At 44.1% G+C, this 17,749-nt stretch overlaps 1 protein-coding gene across 1 annotated transcript in view; it reads left to right on the plus strand.

Moving 5' to 3' along the window:
* The window catches only part of MALRD1 (MAM and LDL receptor class A domain containing 1), a 900,174-nt gene that overhangs the window by 507,932 nt on the left and 374,493 nt on the right, over positions 1–17,749 (plus strand). The window contains exon 22 of the mRNA XM_073677476.1: positions 755–911. Within this exon, the coding sequence (XP_073533577.1) occupies positions 755–911 (157 nt within the window). The remainder of the gene's footprint in view (positions 1–754; positions 912–17,749) is intronic.

Genomic DNA, 17,749 nt, shown 5'->3' on the forward strand with positions numbered 1-17,749 from the left:
ATAGGCGGTATAATTGGCATACAGCACACTAATTTGAAAAAGTTAAAAATTTTATTTATTCATACAATTACTGAACTTTTATGTCAATTTCAACTACTAATACACTGTAGTATGGCGGTCTAGGGGTCAAAATTAGTGATGAGCGAGTATGTTTTGTTAACCCTTTCGCCGAGTATACTCGGGCTAGCACTGAGTATTTACAGCTGCTCGGTGATGTGTTTGAATCACTCCCATGTGCATGATTTGAGACTGTTTGACAGCTTTAATACATGTGAGGAATGTCTATTTCTTACACATTCCTCACATGTATTAAAGCTGTCAAACAGTCGCAAATCATGCGCACGGGGGTGATTCAAACATATCACCGAGCACGCTGTAAATATTAGGTGCTCGCCCAAGTATACTCGGCGAAAGGGTTAACAAAACATACTCGCTCATCACTAGTCAAAATATAAAACTTGCACTTTTGCTTGGAATAAAGCAAATGATTGATGTTTTTATTGGGCGCAAATTGTAGACACCTAAATGATGGCTTGGGTGTCTCTACTGGCAACTTCCCTCAAGTTCTGGAGCCATCTTTTAATACTTGATGCAACATGCTCCTCTACTCACCAGAGAATGTATTTTAGCTTCAAAAAAACAGAAAATGTTAAAATACATTACCATCCTTCATAGTCAGAAGGCCATAATGATAGGAACACCTACAGTAATACATAATAGTACCATAATTGACCATACAACATTGACTTCATAGGTCCACAGAAGAAGGCTGGTATTTATATGCAGACAGCTCTAATGGAGAATTTGGTCATACAGCTCATATCATGACTCCCGTCATATCGCATACTGGACCCAAATGCAAGCTGACGTTCTGGACTTACATGAATGGAGCAACAGTGGGATCACTGCAGGTAGGTTAAAATATTGGAAAAAAACAAGGACTCATGCATCTGGATTTTTAGTACAACACCTTAAGAAGTTACCATTCCCACATTGTAAGTCAGCATGCCTACAATAGCACGGGTAAGCAATGGCAGCAAACATTTGTCAAAGGAGGAAAGAACCGGGAGGGTGGGGGATGATTCCAGTGTTCTTGTCATTTACCTACAGTATGAATGCTACCTCATTTTTTTTGACTGTGAAATTATTCAGTAATCCTTAAATTTGTGCTTTGAGCTCCCCATAGATTTTCAGCAGTTTCAATGGCTTTGAATGGAGCAGCAGTGTGTCTGCTAGACCGCCTTTTTCTTTTGAGGAGAGCCTTGTTCTGAATGGTGGGGCCCAGTGCTCGGATTGCATTAGGCGTTCAATAAGTTATCGCCTATCTTGGGATCTTAGTAAAACTCCTTTGACATAAAAACACCCTACTTAGTTTTATTATATGCATATGATCCCTTCAGCAGGTGCCCTTTCCCCCAGAGGCTCCTCATAGGCACTGGGAACGGGAAGGTTTGTTCCCATCTATTAGTACGTTTTGGAGTATGTAAGGAAACTGGAGTACACGAAGGAAATCTACATCAACACAGGGAGAACATACAAACCCCATGATGATGGTCTCATGCATCATATTTACTGTGGACTTCTGTCAGCAGAGGTCCGTACAGTGATTCCCAGTTCTAATTACTACAGTTAATATTATTGCAAAAAAAGTTGCTGAGAAGCTGCACATTTCATCCTTTGCATAACAGGGTGAAACTCACACCTATATCCACAGCATAAATTAACATTCTGGGGATCTCAAACCCACAACTCTTGTCAAGTGCGGATATATTTCGCAGAATGATCATGAGATTTCTTAAATCACTTGCACCTTTTGCACCTTGCACTGACTTTTCCGCAAACAAATATGCAGCAGAAAATCCTCTGTGTTAGCTTTAGCTTTAGGCCTCATTCACACATCAGTTTTTCTCATATGAGTTGTTTTTCATGGACCTCACCCGTACAAGTGGTCCTTGCAAAATCATGGAGACATGTCCAATTTTGATCCAAGGTCATCCCAAGACCTTCTGCCCTCCTCAACACTCGTACGTTCATCACCCAATCGCTTCCAAGACGTCTCCCGAGTATCCCCCATCCTCTGGAATTCTGTGCCCCAACACGTCTGATTATCTGCTACACTCAGACCTTTCAGACAGAACTTAATAACCCATCTCTTCAATAAAATTACAGCCTGCATTGAGGTCGTTGGCATATCACCAACACCAGAGCTGCTTTAACCCCCCGACCTACTGTCTGTTACCCCATTATCTTGTAGACTGTAAGTCCGCAAGGGCAGGGCCCTCACCCCTCTGTACTAGACTGTCCTTTTTAGTTTATTCATTGTTAATCAAATATGCAAAGAGGAAGAGGACTAAAACTCGCCACCTTTTGGAAGCAGCGATCCTAAAAGTCAATGTCGACTCTTTAACGAGTCGTGCAATATGACTTAGGATAAAAGCCAAGCCAGAATCTCAATTTGCAGACACGGTGTTTCAGGGTGTTGCTCCTCATCACTGCAGAGTATGAGATGTGATTTGGCTAGGTGAGAAGCTCTGTACTGGAGTCTAAGGGGTAACATTTCTCCTTGTGGAGAGTGACAAGCCAAGCTCAATTTGCAGACACTGTGACAGGGAGAAACGTCACACCCTAGACCTCAGTCCAGAGCCTCTCACCTAGCCAAATCAGTTCTCATACTTTGCACTGACGAGGGGTAACACCCTGAAACACAGTTTCAGCAAATTGAGATTCTTGTTTGGCTTTTATCCTAAGTCATATTGCAAGGCTCGTTAAAGGGTCAATATTGACTTTTTAGGATAGCTGCTTCTAAAAGGTGGCACTAGAGTTCAAGTCCTCTTCCTCTCTTGAAAGACAATTTGCATATTTATTTTCCCAGAGGAGCATGCATGGCTTATAAGTTTCCTCACTCTGACATGCCAAGCTTGGCTTGTCACTCTCCGTAAGGAAAAACGTTAACCCTTAGACTTTCATTGTAACTTATATTTCTATTTTGTATATAACCCCCTTTTTCACATGTACAGCACCATGGAATCAATGGTGCTTTAAAAAGAAATAATAATTAATAACTTGGACAGATTTTCTCATACAAGAAAGTCACCAACATCTGAATGAGCGCTTAGATTGATTTTAGAACCCCAATGCTACAAGATGCCATAGTAATCACTGCGCCATGTACTGTGCTAAATTTAGTTGTCTGTGTCTGGCAGCTACAACTCTGGGCATGGACATTGAGGGGAATAGCAGCATTACATGCCGCTTGTCTAGATTTATGGTATAATCCCAGTATACTACTTTGGCTCAGTTTATCAAGCTGTTAACATGAGAAAGGGCATGTATTACCTATCGCTTTTGGTCCAAAATGAATATTGTGTCGGATAAAAAGGCTGCATGCTACAGTGTTTTTGTAGCAAGCCTGTTTGGCAGCTAACAGTAGGTGAACATTTAACAAGGCGCCAGGTCCCCGCGATGCTGCCGCAGCTGTATCTGATGGCAAGACAAGTGGAGTATTGAGCGATCTCTTTAATAAAGTTTGCCAGGTATCATTTAGAAAGATAAAAAACTGGAGAGCTATCAATACATAACAAGAGCTGAACAACCTAATGATGAAAAGGAAAAAAAACACTAATTATGCCATAAATGCCGCCGCACATATGTTCCATTAGAGCAAGGTGGTGGCAATTACAACCGTAAAATGAGGCTGATAGAGGTTCGGGGAAAATGTTATTTTGCAGTGATGGTTGCAGCGCGCCTATAATTTCATTTATCTCACATAAATTGACTTGCAGCATTTAGGCTTCATTCACTCTTCCAATTTTTTTATTCTCAATCTATGAACTGTTTAATTTTTAAAACTGATCGCACACTGACACATAGAGTTTCATGGAACCATTCACACACCTATTTTTTCAACGTTTCCAGTTGTCCATTGTGTTCGACCAGGATCAGATGGGTTTAAAAAAAAATCATCCTTTTTTCATTCAGTAAATAATGGACAATTTTTCATCTGTGTGGCATCCGAATGTGTTAATTTTTTTTTACATCCGTCTGGCATCCATCTTTATACAACCAGTAAAAAAAATTACTAGACCAAAACAGTTTCTTTGTTAATAATGCAATGGATCCATAAAAATGTATGGCTTTTGTAGGGCATCCATTTTTTTAATGCACGCATTGAGTTTATTGGGCGGGTCTGATCCTAAAAATGGAAGAACTATTCAACATTGGTGGTCCTTGTAATCTTTGATTTAAACACGGCCAATACACGTATGTAAAAATACGCTCATCTGGACCTAATCTTATAGGGGTTGTCCAGGCATGTCATCACTCTATGTGACTGCAGACTTGTGACTCCTGACAGCGTGCACAGTGCTCACTGTCAGGATTCTCCCATGCCAGTGCCGGGAGCTGGCAGTCACATGACCACAAGAATGCAATTTGCATACTTCCAACTACATTCACGTCTAGTCAGCATGTGTCCACGTGTTTGCAAATGACATACTTGTGGTTACGCACCTACCCGCTCCCGGCACCAGAGAATCCTGACAGTGCACAACCTCTTTAAACTCAATACGTGTCCTATTCTCATCCATTTTAGCAAACTTTGCCACGTGAGACTACAGTGATCCATGTATGGGAAATGGAGAATGATCAACAGGAACATGTCTTATAATAGGGATCATGGTCTCAATAAACAAAAAATTGAAATGTTATGTTTAACTCTTTCACCGAGAAAAATCAGAAGTTTTGAAATCCCATCTATAAACCCTCAGAAAGGTATTCAGATCTTTATCCACAAGTTCTGGTCTTGGCCTTCCCTCGGTTTGTGTCCGACGCAGAATAGTGTTTCCTATGTCAGCAATGGAGCTGTGTACGAATGAGGCCAACTGCTTATTTCCATGGCAAAATATAATTCTAGAAGGGGGCTGGCTTAGCTATTGAAATGAGCAGTGAAGCATTTGTTTTAGCGGCACAATCCCTTTAAAATCAGTACGTAAAATTATGGCCAAAAAAAGTTTTTGAGTAAAATTTTTTGACTTATTTGAATTTTTTTCACTGCTCTTGCCAGTACAGAAAATGTACAGGATTTGGTGTTCAACAAATTTACTATTATTTTACAATAGAAATTACAGACGGCATAGATTTGACATTCTGGTTCTCGGAGAGCCATAGATGTACTAAATTAATTAAATGGTGGTTGTAGTAAAGTCATAAGAAGGAATTATGATCTATTACTTTTTTTCTATATTGCTATTGATTAAAATTAGTGCAGGCTTTACATCTCAGGAGCATGTACAGGGGGCACAGGTTGCCTACAATGCCACTTTAGTCACAACCCATCAAGTAGACCCCACCTTTAGTAATGGAAAGCTTTAAAGAGTAAGTCAACCTATGATGCCATTTATTATATATGGGTGCCCTTTTTAATTGGAAATAGATCAGTGGGGGTCCGGATCCTGAGACACCCCCAATGATTTCTCAAAAAAATCCCAGAGAAATGCTCATGTTACGAGATGGGAGCGCACAGCTCCTGCCTGAGCATGTGTACAGAGCAGAGTACCGCTTTCACCAATCACTATGGGTATTTTTGAGTGATCGGTGAGATCCTCAGCATCCTGACCCCTACTGGTATGCTTGCAATTAATAGGGTGCACAATTATAAATAAGGTATCACAGGTTTTCTCACTGTTTAAAATGTCTTTCTGCTCTTAAAGAACAAAGAACATTGCCGTGCACCCTTTAGGACCCTCTGTTGCGCTCATCTTGTTCCTCCCTGGATGTCCTCCTATCACTCTCACAGCACCCTGAGAGCTTAATTACCATAGATAGATGCTTAGTTTATGTAACATTAATCCTTTAGCAACCTCCTCCCCAGGGCAGTCTACAGGTACAGGTCTAAGGGCTCCTATGGAGAGCCCGGGATCATTGGAATTCCTTCTTGCGGAATAACCACAGCGACAATAGGGCTCAGAAAAATCCTAAAAATTGTCACATTTTAGATTGCAAGCTCTTGTTAAATCATCCTACAGTGGTTTTCTACCCCCATTACATTGCCTTTCATAGCACTGCACAACAATTAAAAACCTAAATAATGTATACACACTAGAGGTCAATCAAACCAAAAAAAATCAGAGGAAAAAACCCTTAAAAACAGTCAACATTGACTGTTGTGAGTAGTTGTGAGTGTTTTGGTGTTTGTTTGGCAGTGCCCGTGTTTTTATTCTACTGATGTTTGGGGGCTAACTTCCGATACCAGGTAGGGTAAAACATTTAGGGCTATCCTAGGGGCATTCTAGGCTTATTTATTTTTACCCATGTCCTTACCTATATAGCCATCAGTTTACTACAATATGTCTCTAATTGGGAGTATTTACCTATATTATTTGGGATTTTAAAATATAATAATAAAGTGTTGACTGTTTTTAAGGATATTTTTCCTATGTTTTTTTTGTTTTCACTGCACAGCCATTCCAGCTGTAGAGCTTTCATTTAGAAAGTCATAGTGTGGCGCCCCTGAGGGTTCAGTCGCCACAGGGGTACTGCACCTCAGTAGAGGTGTGGTATCTCCTCTTCCAGGTAAGGATGGAGCATCTCTCAGGACCCCACTTCACCATTCAACACTACACCACGCCTGTCCTGTAGGGGGCCTAAATGTACCAGGGTGCTGCCCTGGCCCGGGATAGAGGAGATGGGGGGAACCAAAGATAGGGGGAACCATGTAGTGGGTGAGGACACACTTTTAGGAAACACTTACTAATTCATATTTAATCTACGGCCATCTTAAGTTCAAGGTCATTTGATTGTGATCTTCGTCAGTGATTGTGGTCTTCCTCTCTGATTGCGGACACCCACCAGAGTTCAGCGAAAGTCTGCAACCGACTAAAGATACACGGTCCTCGTTCTCTGGCCTTGAGACGAGGAGCGGGTCAGAGTTAACCACTGTCTCTACCCGGTCAAGGTCCTTACCTAAGAAGGCCTGGAGGGGAGCGGAGGAGATAGGCTCCACAGGCAAAAGGATCCCAGGGGGATGCGGACGGAGCGGCATACGCCACCTGTGTTCTTTATTCTGGCCTAGTCAGAGGGATTCCTGCTGCAAGAGGGGTGACCGGCCCCCGACATCTGACTTTGTCACTTCACGTCTCAGTCAGAAAAGCCCGGAGACTTAGTGGTTCCCAGGGGGGATACGGACGGAGTGGCTTACGCCACCTGTATCTCTCTACCTGCGTTTATCCAGTGGGACCCGGCCTTTCATCTTGTTCTAACCACACAAACAGTCAGGAGAAGACTTAGTGGGAGAACTCACCAAGGAGAGGAACACACGCCAGATGGGTCTTGACTAGTGTTGAGCATTCCGATACTGTAATATCGGGTATCGGCCGATATTCGCGGTATCGGAATTCCGATACTTAATTCCGATACTTTTACAATATCGGATACCGGAATCGGAAGTTCCCATAATGCCTGCGCTCTGCAGTGTCTGTGAAGGATGACAAGTTGGATGGCAGCGCGATCCAGCCTGTCATCAGAATGCCATCCCAGCGGGGGAGAATTCTCCTGATTGTTTAAAAGCCGGCGCGCGGTAAAAAGCCGCCGGCTTTTAAGCAATCACACAGCCCCATACTGCTTCCCCGCAGCCTCCGACCCCGATCCTCCGCTCCCCTCGCCACCTCCCATCCCGATCGTAAGTTAGGACCGGGCGGGGAGCGCAGCACCAAGGAGCGGGGAGTGAAGGACCCGGGCGGGAAAGCCGGCGGTGAAAAGACTTCACCGCCGGCTTTCCCGTTCTGTGCTGCGCTTTCCCGCCGGTTATTTCAAATGAACAGCTGAGGTATCAGGTGATGCCGATCAGCTGTTCATTTGAAGTCGCCGCGTTGCCCTCAGAGGGTTCATGTGAGTTCATGCTTGACTGCATGAACTCACATGAACTTTCCCACGGCCGCACAGGTCAGCCTCACCTCCCAGACCCGTCATGATTAGTGTGTGTGCGGGGTGTGTGTGCGGGTGTGCGCGGTGTCTGTGCGATGTGTGCGGGTGTGTGCGGTGTCTGTGCGGGTGTGTGCGTGCAGGCAGACATAGGCCGTGTGACACTACTACTCCCATCGGCCTATGTCTGTCCCCCGTCCACTCCTGCCAGCAGGATCAGCTCGATGGGAGCAGTAGTTCCCATCAGCCTGATCCTGCTATTTAAATTGTGTCCCCAATAAATTGTGTCCCCAATAAATGTTAAATACACGTCATTGGTGGCCAGTGGTTACCTACAATAAATTAGTTCATACATTACCTGTCTCCGCCGATCGCCACCTAAAATAAAGTAAAAAATAAAAAACTACACCTATACTCACCTAGACACCTAATTCCCCGAAGCCATCGATCTCCTGTAATAAAATATAAAATAATAAACCACAACCTTATCCTTACCCCTCCGTAGCAGTCCACGAGTGTCCCACGAAGATCTCCAGTTCAGAGCAGCCACATAGAATGTGACCGCTCTGAACCGCTGCCGCCGCAAGAATGACGGGGCCGTAAGGGTTCACCGGAGTTCAGGCAGCGCTGCTCCGGTTAGCTCCTTTACGGCCCTGCTGTATCGTGAGAAATTCCCACGGTACAGCAGTGCCGTAAAGGAGGTCTCCGGAGCTGCGCTGCCTGAATGCACTCCGGTGACCTCAGTCAGTGGCTCCCGCTGCCGGGAGCGGACGTGTTCCCGGCAGCGTGAGCTTACAGCAGCCATGCACAGCTGTCACCATCTCCAGATGTGACAGCTGTGCATGGGAGATCAGCGCAGGAACGTGGACAGGTAACTATTATTTTTAGTAAACTAAGAATTAAATAAAATTGTGTGTTTTATTTCAAATAAATTATTTTTTTCTGGGTGTAGTGTGTTTTTTCTTTTTAACACTTTGTAGGTTAGTAATGGGGGTGTCTTATAGACGCCCATCATTACTAACCTGGGCTTCATGGCAGCTGGCGCTGACATGAACCCCACCACTATTACCCCCTGCCACCGCACCAGGGCAGCGTGGAAGAGCGAGGCTAAGTGCCAGAGTTGGCGCATCCTATGGATGCGCCATTTCTGGGGCGGCTGACGACTGGTGTTTCTAGCCTGGGAGGGGGCCAATATTCATGGCACCCTTCCTGGGCTATTAATATCAGCCCCCAGCTGTCTGCCTAGCCTTTGCTAGCTATTAAAATAGGGGGGACCCCACGTCATTTTTTGGGGGGGGGTCCCCCATTTTAATAGCTAGTAAAGGCTAGGTATTCAGCTGGGGGCTGATATTAGTAGCCTGGGAAGCTCTGTGGGTTTTACCCCCTTCCCAGGCTTCAAACATCTGCCCCAGCCGTCTGCTTAACCTCCGCTAGAGACTAAAATTATGGGGGATCCCACGCCATTTTTTTTTAAAATAAATCCTTTATTTTAACACTAAATGACATTTGAGGAGTTAATAAAGATGCAGTCCCTAAATTATTATTTATTTTTTAATTAATTTTTCCCAAAACTTTTGACGTGGGCTTCGCCATATTTTTGTATGCCAGCCAGGTACAGCATCCAGCTTCTATGAACGCGCCATTTTCCGGGGCGGCTGCGGACTGCAATTTTCAGCGGGGGGGGGGCAGAAAGCTTGGGCCTCCCTGCGCTGCAGATTCCATCCCCCAGCTGCCTAGTTGTACCTGGCTGGACACAAAAATAGGGAGAAGCTCCACGTTTTTTTTTTTTTAATTATTTCATGAAATTCATGGAATAATTAAGAAAAAAAGGGCTTCCCTATATTGTTGTGTCCAACCAGGTACAAATAGGCAGCTGGTGGTTGGGGGCAGCCCGTTCCTGCCTGCTGTACCTGGCTGGACCCAAATATAGTGCAAAGCCCCACGTCAATTTTTTTTTAATTATTTCAGGAAATTCATGAAATAATTAAAAAAAAATTATGTGGGGCTTCGCCCTATATTTGTGTCCAGTCAGGTACAGCAGGCAGGAACGGGCTGCCCCCAACCACCAGCTGCCTATTTGTACCTAGCCGGACACAACAATATAGGGAAGCCCTTTTTTTCTTAATTATTCCATGAATTTCATGAAATAATTTAAAAAAAAAATACGTGGGGCTTCGCCCTATTTTTGTGTCCAGCCAGGTACAACAAGGCAGCTGGGGGCTGGAATCCGCAGCGCAGGGAGGCCCAAGCTTTCTGGGCCCCACCCGCTGCAAATTGCAGTCCGCAGCCGCCCCGGAAAATGGCGCGTTCATAGAAGCGCCATCTTCTGGCGCTGTACCCAACTCATCCAGGGCCCTGGTGCGGTGGCTCACTGGGTAATAAAGGGGTTAAGGCCAGCTTGGCATTATCAGCTGGCCCTAAGCCCGAAATTCATGGGGTCACGCCAATATTAGACATGACCACCATGAATTTCTAGTAAAGTATTTAAAAAAAACACAAACACCCAGAAAAAAGTCCTTTAATTGAAATAAAGACACAATTCTTTATTGTTCTAAATTAAACCATACTTACAGTCACGCCCATTCCAGCTGAAGCCAACGATCTCCTGCAATAAAAGTAAAATAATAAAGCAACCTCATCCTTACCTTTCCATGGTTCCCAGGACAGCTTCAGCTCTGCTACATCGAGATGACAGGCTGGACCGCAGCAGAACGCTGCCATCCAGCCTGTCATCCCGCATACACTGAGAAGCGCAGGCATGCTTGCGCTCCTCAGTGTCTCGCTGTGAGGGCATAAAGATGAGCCGAGGTCATGTCCAATGAACTCAGCTCACCTCATGCACGTCACTGACAGCGTGGGAAAATTCTCCTGCACTCAGCGCTTCAGCGTGAGAATTCTCCCACGCTGTCAGTGACGTGCATGAGGTGCGCCGAGTTCATTGGACATGACCTCACCTCATGCACGTCACTGACAGCGTGGGAAAATTCTCACGCTGAAGCGCTGAGTGCAGGACAATTCTCCCACGCTGTCAGTGACGTACATGAGGTGAGCCGAGTTCTTTGTCGGCTCATCTGGATGCCGTCACAGCCAGACACTGAGGAGTGGAAGTATGCCTGCGCTTCTCAGTGTCTGCGGGATGACAGGCTGGATGGCAGCGTTCTGCTGCGGTCCAGCCTGTCATCTCGATGTAGCAGAGCTGGAGCCGTCGTGGGAGCCATGGAAAGGTAAGGATGAGGTTGCTTTATTATTTTTCTTTTATTGCAGGAGATCGTTGGCTTCAGCTGGAATGGGCGTGATGGTAAGTATGGTTTAATTTAGAACAATAAAGAATTGTGTGTTTATTTCAATTAAAGGACTTTTTTCTGGGTGTTTGTGTTTTTTTTAAATACTTTACTAGAAATTCATGGTGGTCATGTCTAATATTGGCGTGACCCCATGAATTTCGGGCTTAGGGCCAGCTGATAATGCCAAGCTGGCCTTAACCCATTTATTACCCAGTGAGCCACCGCACCAGGGCCCTGGATGAGTTGGGTACAGCGCCAGAAGATGGCGCTTCTATGAACGTGCCATTTTCCGGGGCGGCTGCGGACTGCAATTTGCAGCGGGTGGGGCCCAGAAAGCTTGGGCCTCCCTGCGCTGCAGATTCCAGCCCCCAGCTGCCTAGTTGTACCTGGCTGGACACAAAAATAGGGCGAAGCTCCACGTTTTTTTTTTTTAAATTCATGAAATTCATGGAATAATTAAGAAAAAAAGGGCTTCCCTATATTGTTGTGTCCGGCTAGGTACAAATAGGCAGCTGGTGGTTGGGGGCAGCCCGTTCCTGCCTGCTGTACCTGACTGGACACAAATATAGGGCGAAGCCCCACGTCAATTTTTTTAAATTATTTCATGAATTTCCTGAAATGATTTAAAAAAAATTGACGTGGGGCTTCGCACTATATTTGTGTCCAGCCAGGTACAGCAGGCAGGAACGGGCTGCCCCCAACCACCAGCTGCCTATTTGTACCTGGTTGGACACAACAATATAGGGAAGCCCTTTTTTTCTTAATTATTTCATGAATTTCATGAAATAATTTTAAAAAAAAAATACGTGAAGCTTCTCCCTATTTTTGTGTCCAGCCAGGTACAACTAGGCAGCTGGGGGATGGAATCTGCAGCACAGGGAGGCCCAAGCTTTCTGCCCCCACCCCCCGCTGAAAATTGCAGTCCGCAGCCACCCCGGAAAATGGCGCGTTCATAGAAGCTGGATGCTGTACCTGGCTGGCATACAAAAATATGGCGAAGCCCACGTCAAAAGTTTTGGGAAAAATTAATTAAAAAATAAATAAAAATTTAGGGACTGCATCTTTATTAACTCCTCAAATGTCATTTAGTGTTAAAATAAAGGATTTATTTTAAAAAAAATTGACGTGGGGCTTCGCCCTATATTTGTGTCCAGCCAGGTACAGCAGGCAGGAACAGGCTGCCCCCAACCACCAGCTGCCTATTTGTACCTGGCCAGACACCACAATATAGGGAAGCCCTTTTTTAAAAAAATTATTTCATGAAATACTTAAAAAAAAATTGACGTGGGGCTTCGCACTATATTTGTGTCCAGCCAGGTACAGCAGGCAGGAATGGGCTGCCCCCAACCACCAGCTGCCTATTTGTACCTGGTTGGACACAACAATATAGGGAAGCCCTTTTTTTCTTAATTATTCCATGAATTTCATGAAATAATTTAAAAAAAAAATGCGTGGGGCTTCGCCCTATTTTTGTGCCCAGCCAGATACAACTAGGCAGCTGGGGTCTGGAATCCGCAGCGCAGGGAGACCCAAGCTTTCTGGGCCACCCCCGCTGCAAATTGCAGTCCGCAGCCGCCCCAGAAAATGGCGCGTTCATAGAAGCGCCATCTTCTGGCGCTGTACCCAACTCATCCAGGGCCCTGGTGCGGTGGCTCACTGGGTAATAAAGGGGTTAAGGCCAGCTTGGCATTATCAGCTGGCCCTAAGCCCAAAATTCATGGGGTCACGCCAATATTAGACATGACCACCATGAATTTCTAGTAAAGTATTTAAAAAAACACAACACCCAGAAAAAAGTCCTTTAATTGAAATAAACACACAATTCTTTATTGTTCTAAATTAAACCATACTTACCACCACGCCCATTCCAGCTGAAGCCAACGATCTCCTGCAATAAAAGTAAAATAATAAAGCAACATCATCCTTACCTTTCCATGGCTCCCACGACACATCAGCTCTGCTACATCGACATGACAGGCTGGACCGCAGCAGAACGCTGCCATCCATCCTGTCATCCCGCAGACACTGAGAAGCGCAGGCATACTTCCACTCCTCAGTGTCTGGCTGTGACGGCATCCAGATGAGCCGAGGTCATGTCCAATGAACTCAGCTCACCTCATGTACGTCACTGACAGCGTGGGAAAATTCTCCTACACTCAGCACTTCAGCGTGAGAATTTTCCCACGCTGTCAGTGACGTGCATGAGGTGAGCTGAGTTCATTGGACATGAACTCGGTTCATCTGGATGACGTCACAGAGAGACACTGAGGAGCGCAAGCATGACTGCGCTTCTCAGTGTCTGCGGGATGACAGGCTGGATGGCAGCGTTCTGCTGCGGTCCAGCCTGTCATCTCGATGTAGCAGAGCTGAAGCTGTCCTGGGAACCATGGAAAGGTAAGGATGAGGTTGCTTTATTATTTTTCTTTTATTGCAGGAGATCGTTGGCTTCAGCTGGAATGGGCGTGATGGTAAGTATGGTTTAATTTAGAACAATAAAGAATTGTGTCTTTATTTCAATTAAAGGACTTTACTCTGGGTGTTTGTGTTTTCTTTTAACTTTGACTATGGGGTTAGTAATGGGGGTGTCTTATAGACGCCTCTCCATTACTAACCTGGGCTTGATGTCAGCTGGCATTATAAGCTGACATCAACCCCAACCCTATTACCCCCTGCTACCGCACCAGGGCAGCGTGGAAGAGCGAGGCTAAGTGCCAGAATTGGCGCATCCTATGGATGCGCCATTTCTGGGGCGGCTGACGGCTGGTGTTTCTAGCCTGGGAGGGGGCCAATATTCATGGCACCCTTCCTGGGCTATTAGTATCAGCCCCCAGCTGTCTGCCTAGCCTGTGCTAGCTATTAAATTAGGGGGGACCCCACGTTATTTTTTGGGGGGGGTTCCCCCATTTTAATAGCTAGTAAAGGCTAGGTATTCAGCTGGGGGCTGATATTAGTAGCCTGGGAAGCTCCGTGGGTATTACCCCCTTCCCAGGCTTCAAACATTTGCCCCAGCTGTCTGCTTAACCTCCGCTAGAGCCTAAAATTAAGGGGAACCCCACGCCAATTTTTTTTTAAATAAATCCTTTATTTTAACACTAAATGACAAGTACAGTAATCAACACTGTCACTGTACTTCATATATATGTGACTGACATGTTTCTATCTATCTAATCTATGTGTGAAGCTCTATTCTTTCTGTTATAAATTGTCGGGTACCGCTGCTGAATTGCCGGCCGGCTTTCTTAAAGAGACGGTGCATGAAAACACTATTATTTTTTTAAATAAATCCTTTACACTAAATGACAAGTACAGTAAGCAACACTGTCACTGTACTTCATATATATGTGACTGACATGTTTCTATCTATCTAATCTTTGTGTGAAGCTCTATTCTTTCTGTTATAAATTGTCGGGTACCGCTGCTGAATTGCCGGCCGGCTTTTTTAAAGAGACGGTGCACGAAAACACTAATATTTTTTTTAATAAATCCTTTACACTAAATGACAAGTACAGTAAGCAACACTGTCACTGTACTTCATATATATGTGACTGACATGTTTCTATCTATCTAATCTATGTGTGAAGCTCTATTCTGTCTGTTATAAACTGTCGGGTACAGATGCTGAATTGCCGGCCGGCTTTTTTAAAGAGACGGTGCACGAAAACACTAATATTTTTTTTAATAAATCCTTTACACTAAATGACAAGTTCTGTAAGCAACACTGTCACTGTACTTCTTATATATGTGACTGACATGTTTCTATCTATCTAATCTATGTGTGAAGCTCTATTCTGTCTGTTATAAATTGTCGGGTACCGCTGCTGAATTGCCGGCCGGCTTTTTTAAAGAGACGGTGCACGAAAACACTAATATTTTTTTTAATAAATCCTTTACACTAAATGACAAGTACAGTAAGCAACACTGTCACTGTACTTCATATATATGTGACTGACATGTTTCTATCTATCTAATCTATGTGTGAAGCTCTATTCTTTCTGTTGTAAATTGTCGGGTACCGGTGTATGCCGCTGATGAATTGCCGGCTTTTCATGTCATTCTACATTATTCTTAGTTGTTTTACTTCATGTAGAATTAACCTACAAGGAAAGAAAGGGTTTATTTTCATTCCGATATTTGTGTCCCATTGACTTGCATTGGTTTCCGGTATCGGAATCGGCGATATCCGATACTTTTTGGGTATCGGCCCGATCCAATCCGATACGATATTTCCTGATATCGGAAGGTATCGCTCAACACTAGTCTTGACAGGTTCTCCTGATCTACCTGGAAAGTGCTGGACCCCCTTCCTGGTGGCCGCAGTACGCCGTGAGGAGCAGAGGGAAGCTTTGCGACTAAAGTTCATCTTAATGTGAGTAAAAACCCTGGATGACTTCACACCCCGCTTCAGCCTGTTATTTCCTGTGCGGCACTGCACCCACCATCCTTCCTCACATTGCCCTGAGGCCTGCTCCGCCTGCGGGGAGCCGTTCCATCTTAGCTGGCCGTAACACCGGCCTCAGTGGACTGAAGCAGCGCTGGTGTCCATCACCGGAAACCGTAGGTGGCGTAGTCGGAAAATACCACTGATACTTGAAAGCCCATTAAAAATCTTTTATGTGACCGCCCTGGGCACGGACTGGGTCCAGGCCACGACTGCCTCCCCCGCTACCCTTTACACCAACCCGGCTCCGAGTAAACCCCCATTTCTCAGGGAGGGCCTCACAATAGCACCTTTACAAAGATGGCCAGATACCCCATAACAGTGCTACGATAGGGACCGCCATAACTGGACTAGATCAACGCTGGTAAAAGCCTTTGCATAAAATATTGACGGGTCCATCTATACCTTTTCAGGTTATTGTATATTGGTCCTTACGTATGTGTTGGTTATCCTGCCATATCCATCGGTACTACTACTAATGTTATACAAGTTGACACTGTTCCTAAGGCTAAATTAACAAGTCATTTTTTTTCTTGTGCGCAATAAAAATGACCCGATTTTTAAGCATCGTGCTGGATCCATTTCTCTTTGGTGTGTTTGCTTTTACCATTCATTTGTCTATTTTTCCCCAAAATGATAGGGGTTCCCAAAACTTTCCTACCAACCAGTGAAAAACATGGGTGCACCTCGATGGCATCCACATGAAGTCTATTTTCAACACTGATCCATTAGCTTTGACCTTCTCATATGGATCTAGGGGACCTAAGGGTTCAAGTCAGACTGCAACTACTTCACCCATTCTCGTTACGCTCCTGTAGACGACATTCATATGACGTCCGCCCTATTTGCCTTTCCTTTGACCTCAGCACCTCTATAAATATTGCTAAAGTTGCCCCACACCAGTTCCCTTGAAAGCATGCATAGTATCCTCATGTCTCCTGATGTAACATGTCTTGGAATGTTATATTTTTTTCCCCATTCTTTTGTCCTATTCATCAAACGCGAAGAGTATTCACAAGATATATCTCATATATCTTCAAAGTCACGTAGATCAATTGTTTCTCTAGGCCAATACATCACTAGAAACTTTCATTACAAGATGCTACTAAACTTTTTCTGTAATTTTCATTTCAATTAAGATCGAAATATCATAGCAAGAGATTACTCTTTGTTTAAGAAAAGACACAGAAATATCCCTCGAAATGCTAATCTCACAGTATTAACATGAATAATTACCCTCGTCCCGGCGTGGCAGAGGATTGGCTCCAAGTTACTCCTTTTAATATTTTAATATTTTACAGAGTTCATTTTATATCGGTGCACTGATAAAAAGAGTAATAGCAGTGGGTTAGAATATAATTTAATTTATCTAGGAGCCATTTGTCAAATATCCTACCACTGAATAAGTCATTTGTGGAATGAAATAATTGGCCTTAAAGCAAGTGAGAATTTTGGAGGATTTTCTTGTCTGTTCTGGTTTGTTACGGTAAGAGTCCCCCAAATTTCAAGAGAAGTTAAGTATGCAAATTCCTCTTCAGAAAGGAAAAGGACTTGAACTCTAGTGTCACCTTTTGGAAGTAGCAATCCTAAAAGTCAATATTGACTTTTTAACAAACCTTGCCATATGACTTAAGATAAAAGCCAAACCAGAATCTCAATTTGCAGACTTGTGTTTTGGGGGGCTGCCACTCATCAGTGCAAAGCAAGAAATCTGATTTGGCTCTATGAGAGACCTTTGACTGGGGTCTAAGGGGTAACATTTTCAATTTGAACAAAAGCTGAAGAGATTGGTAAGGGTAAGTGATTCATACATTTTTTTAAAACAGTCAGGGCCTTTTTAAAAATCATTTTTATCCCCTGGACGACCCCTTTTTAAAGCAGCTACTGTAATCTGGGAATACTTTATCCATCTAAGTAAGAAATGGCTGAGAGAATGACCTTGTGGATGGGATTGAGAGTATGTAGGAAAATAAAAACTGAGCGACATTGTGTAATATTACAAAACAATCTGGATAAGACGTCTGCAAACACATAGCAGATGAGATTTAATGTTGATAAAACCTATTGTTGCATATCCATTAAATGGCGATATACTCAGGATTTCAGAACA

Source organism: Phyllobates terribilis, unplaced genomic scaffold, assembly GCF_046119375.1.
Source record: "Phyllobates terribilis strain yellow unplaced genomic scaffold, ASM4611937v1 Scaffold_4__5_contigs__length_816908805, whole genome shotgun sequence".
Classification (NCBI taxonomy): Eukaryota; Metazoa; Chordata; class Amphibia; order Anura; family Dendrobatidae; genus Phyllobates; species Phyllobates terribilis.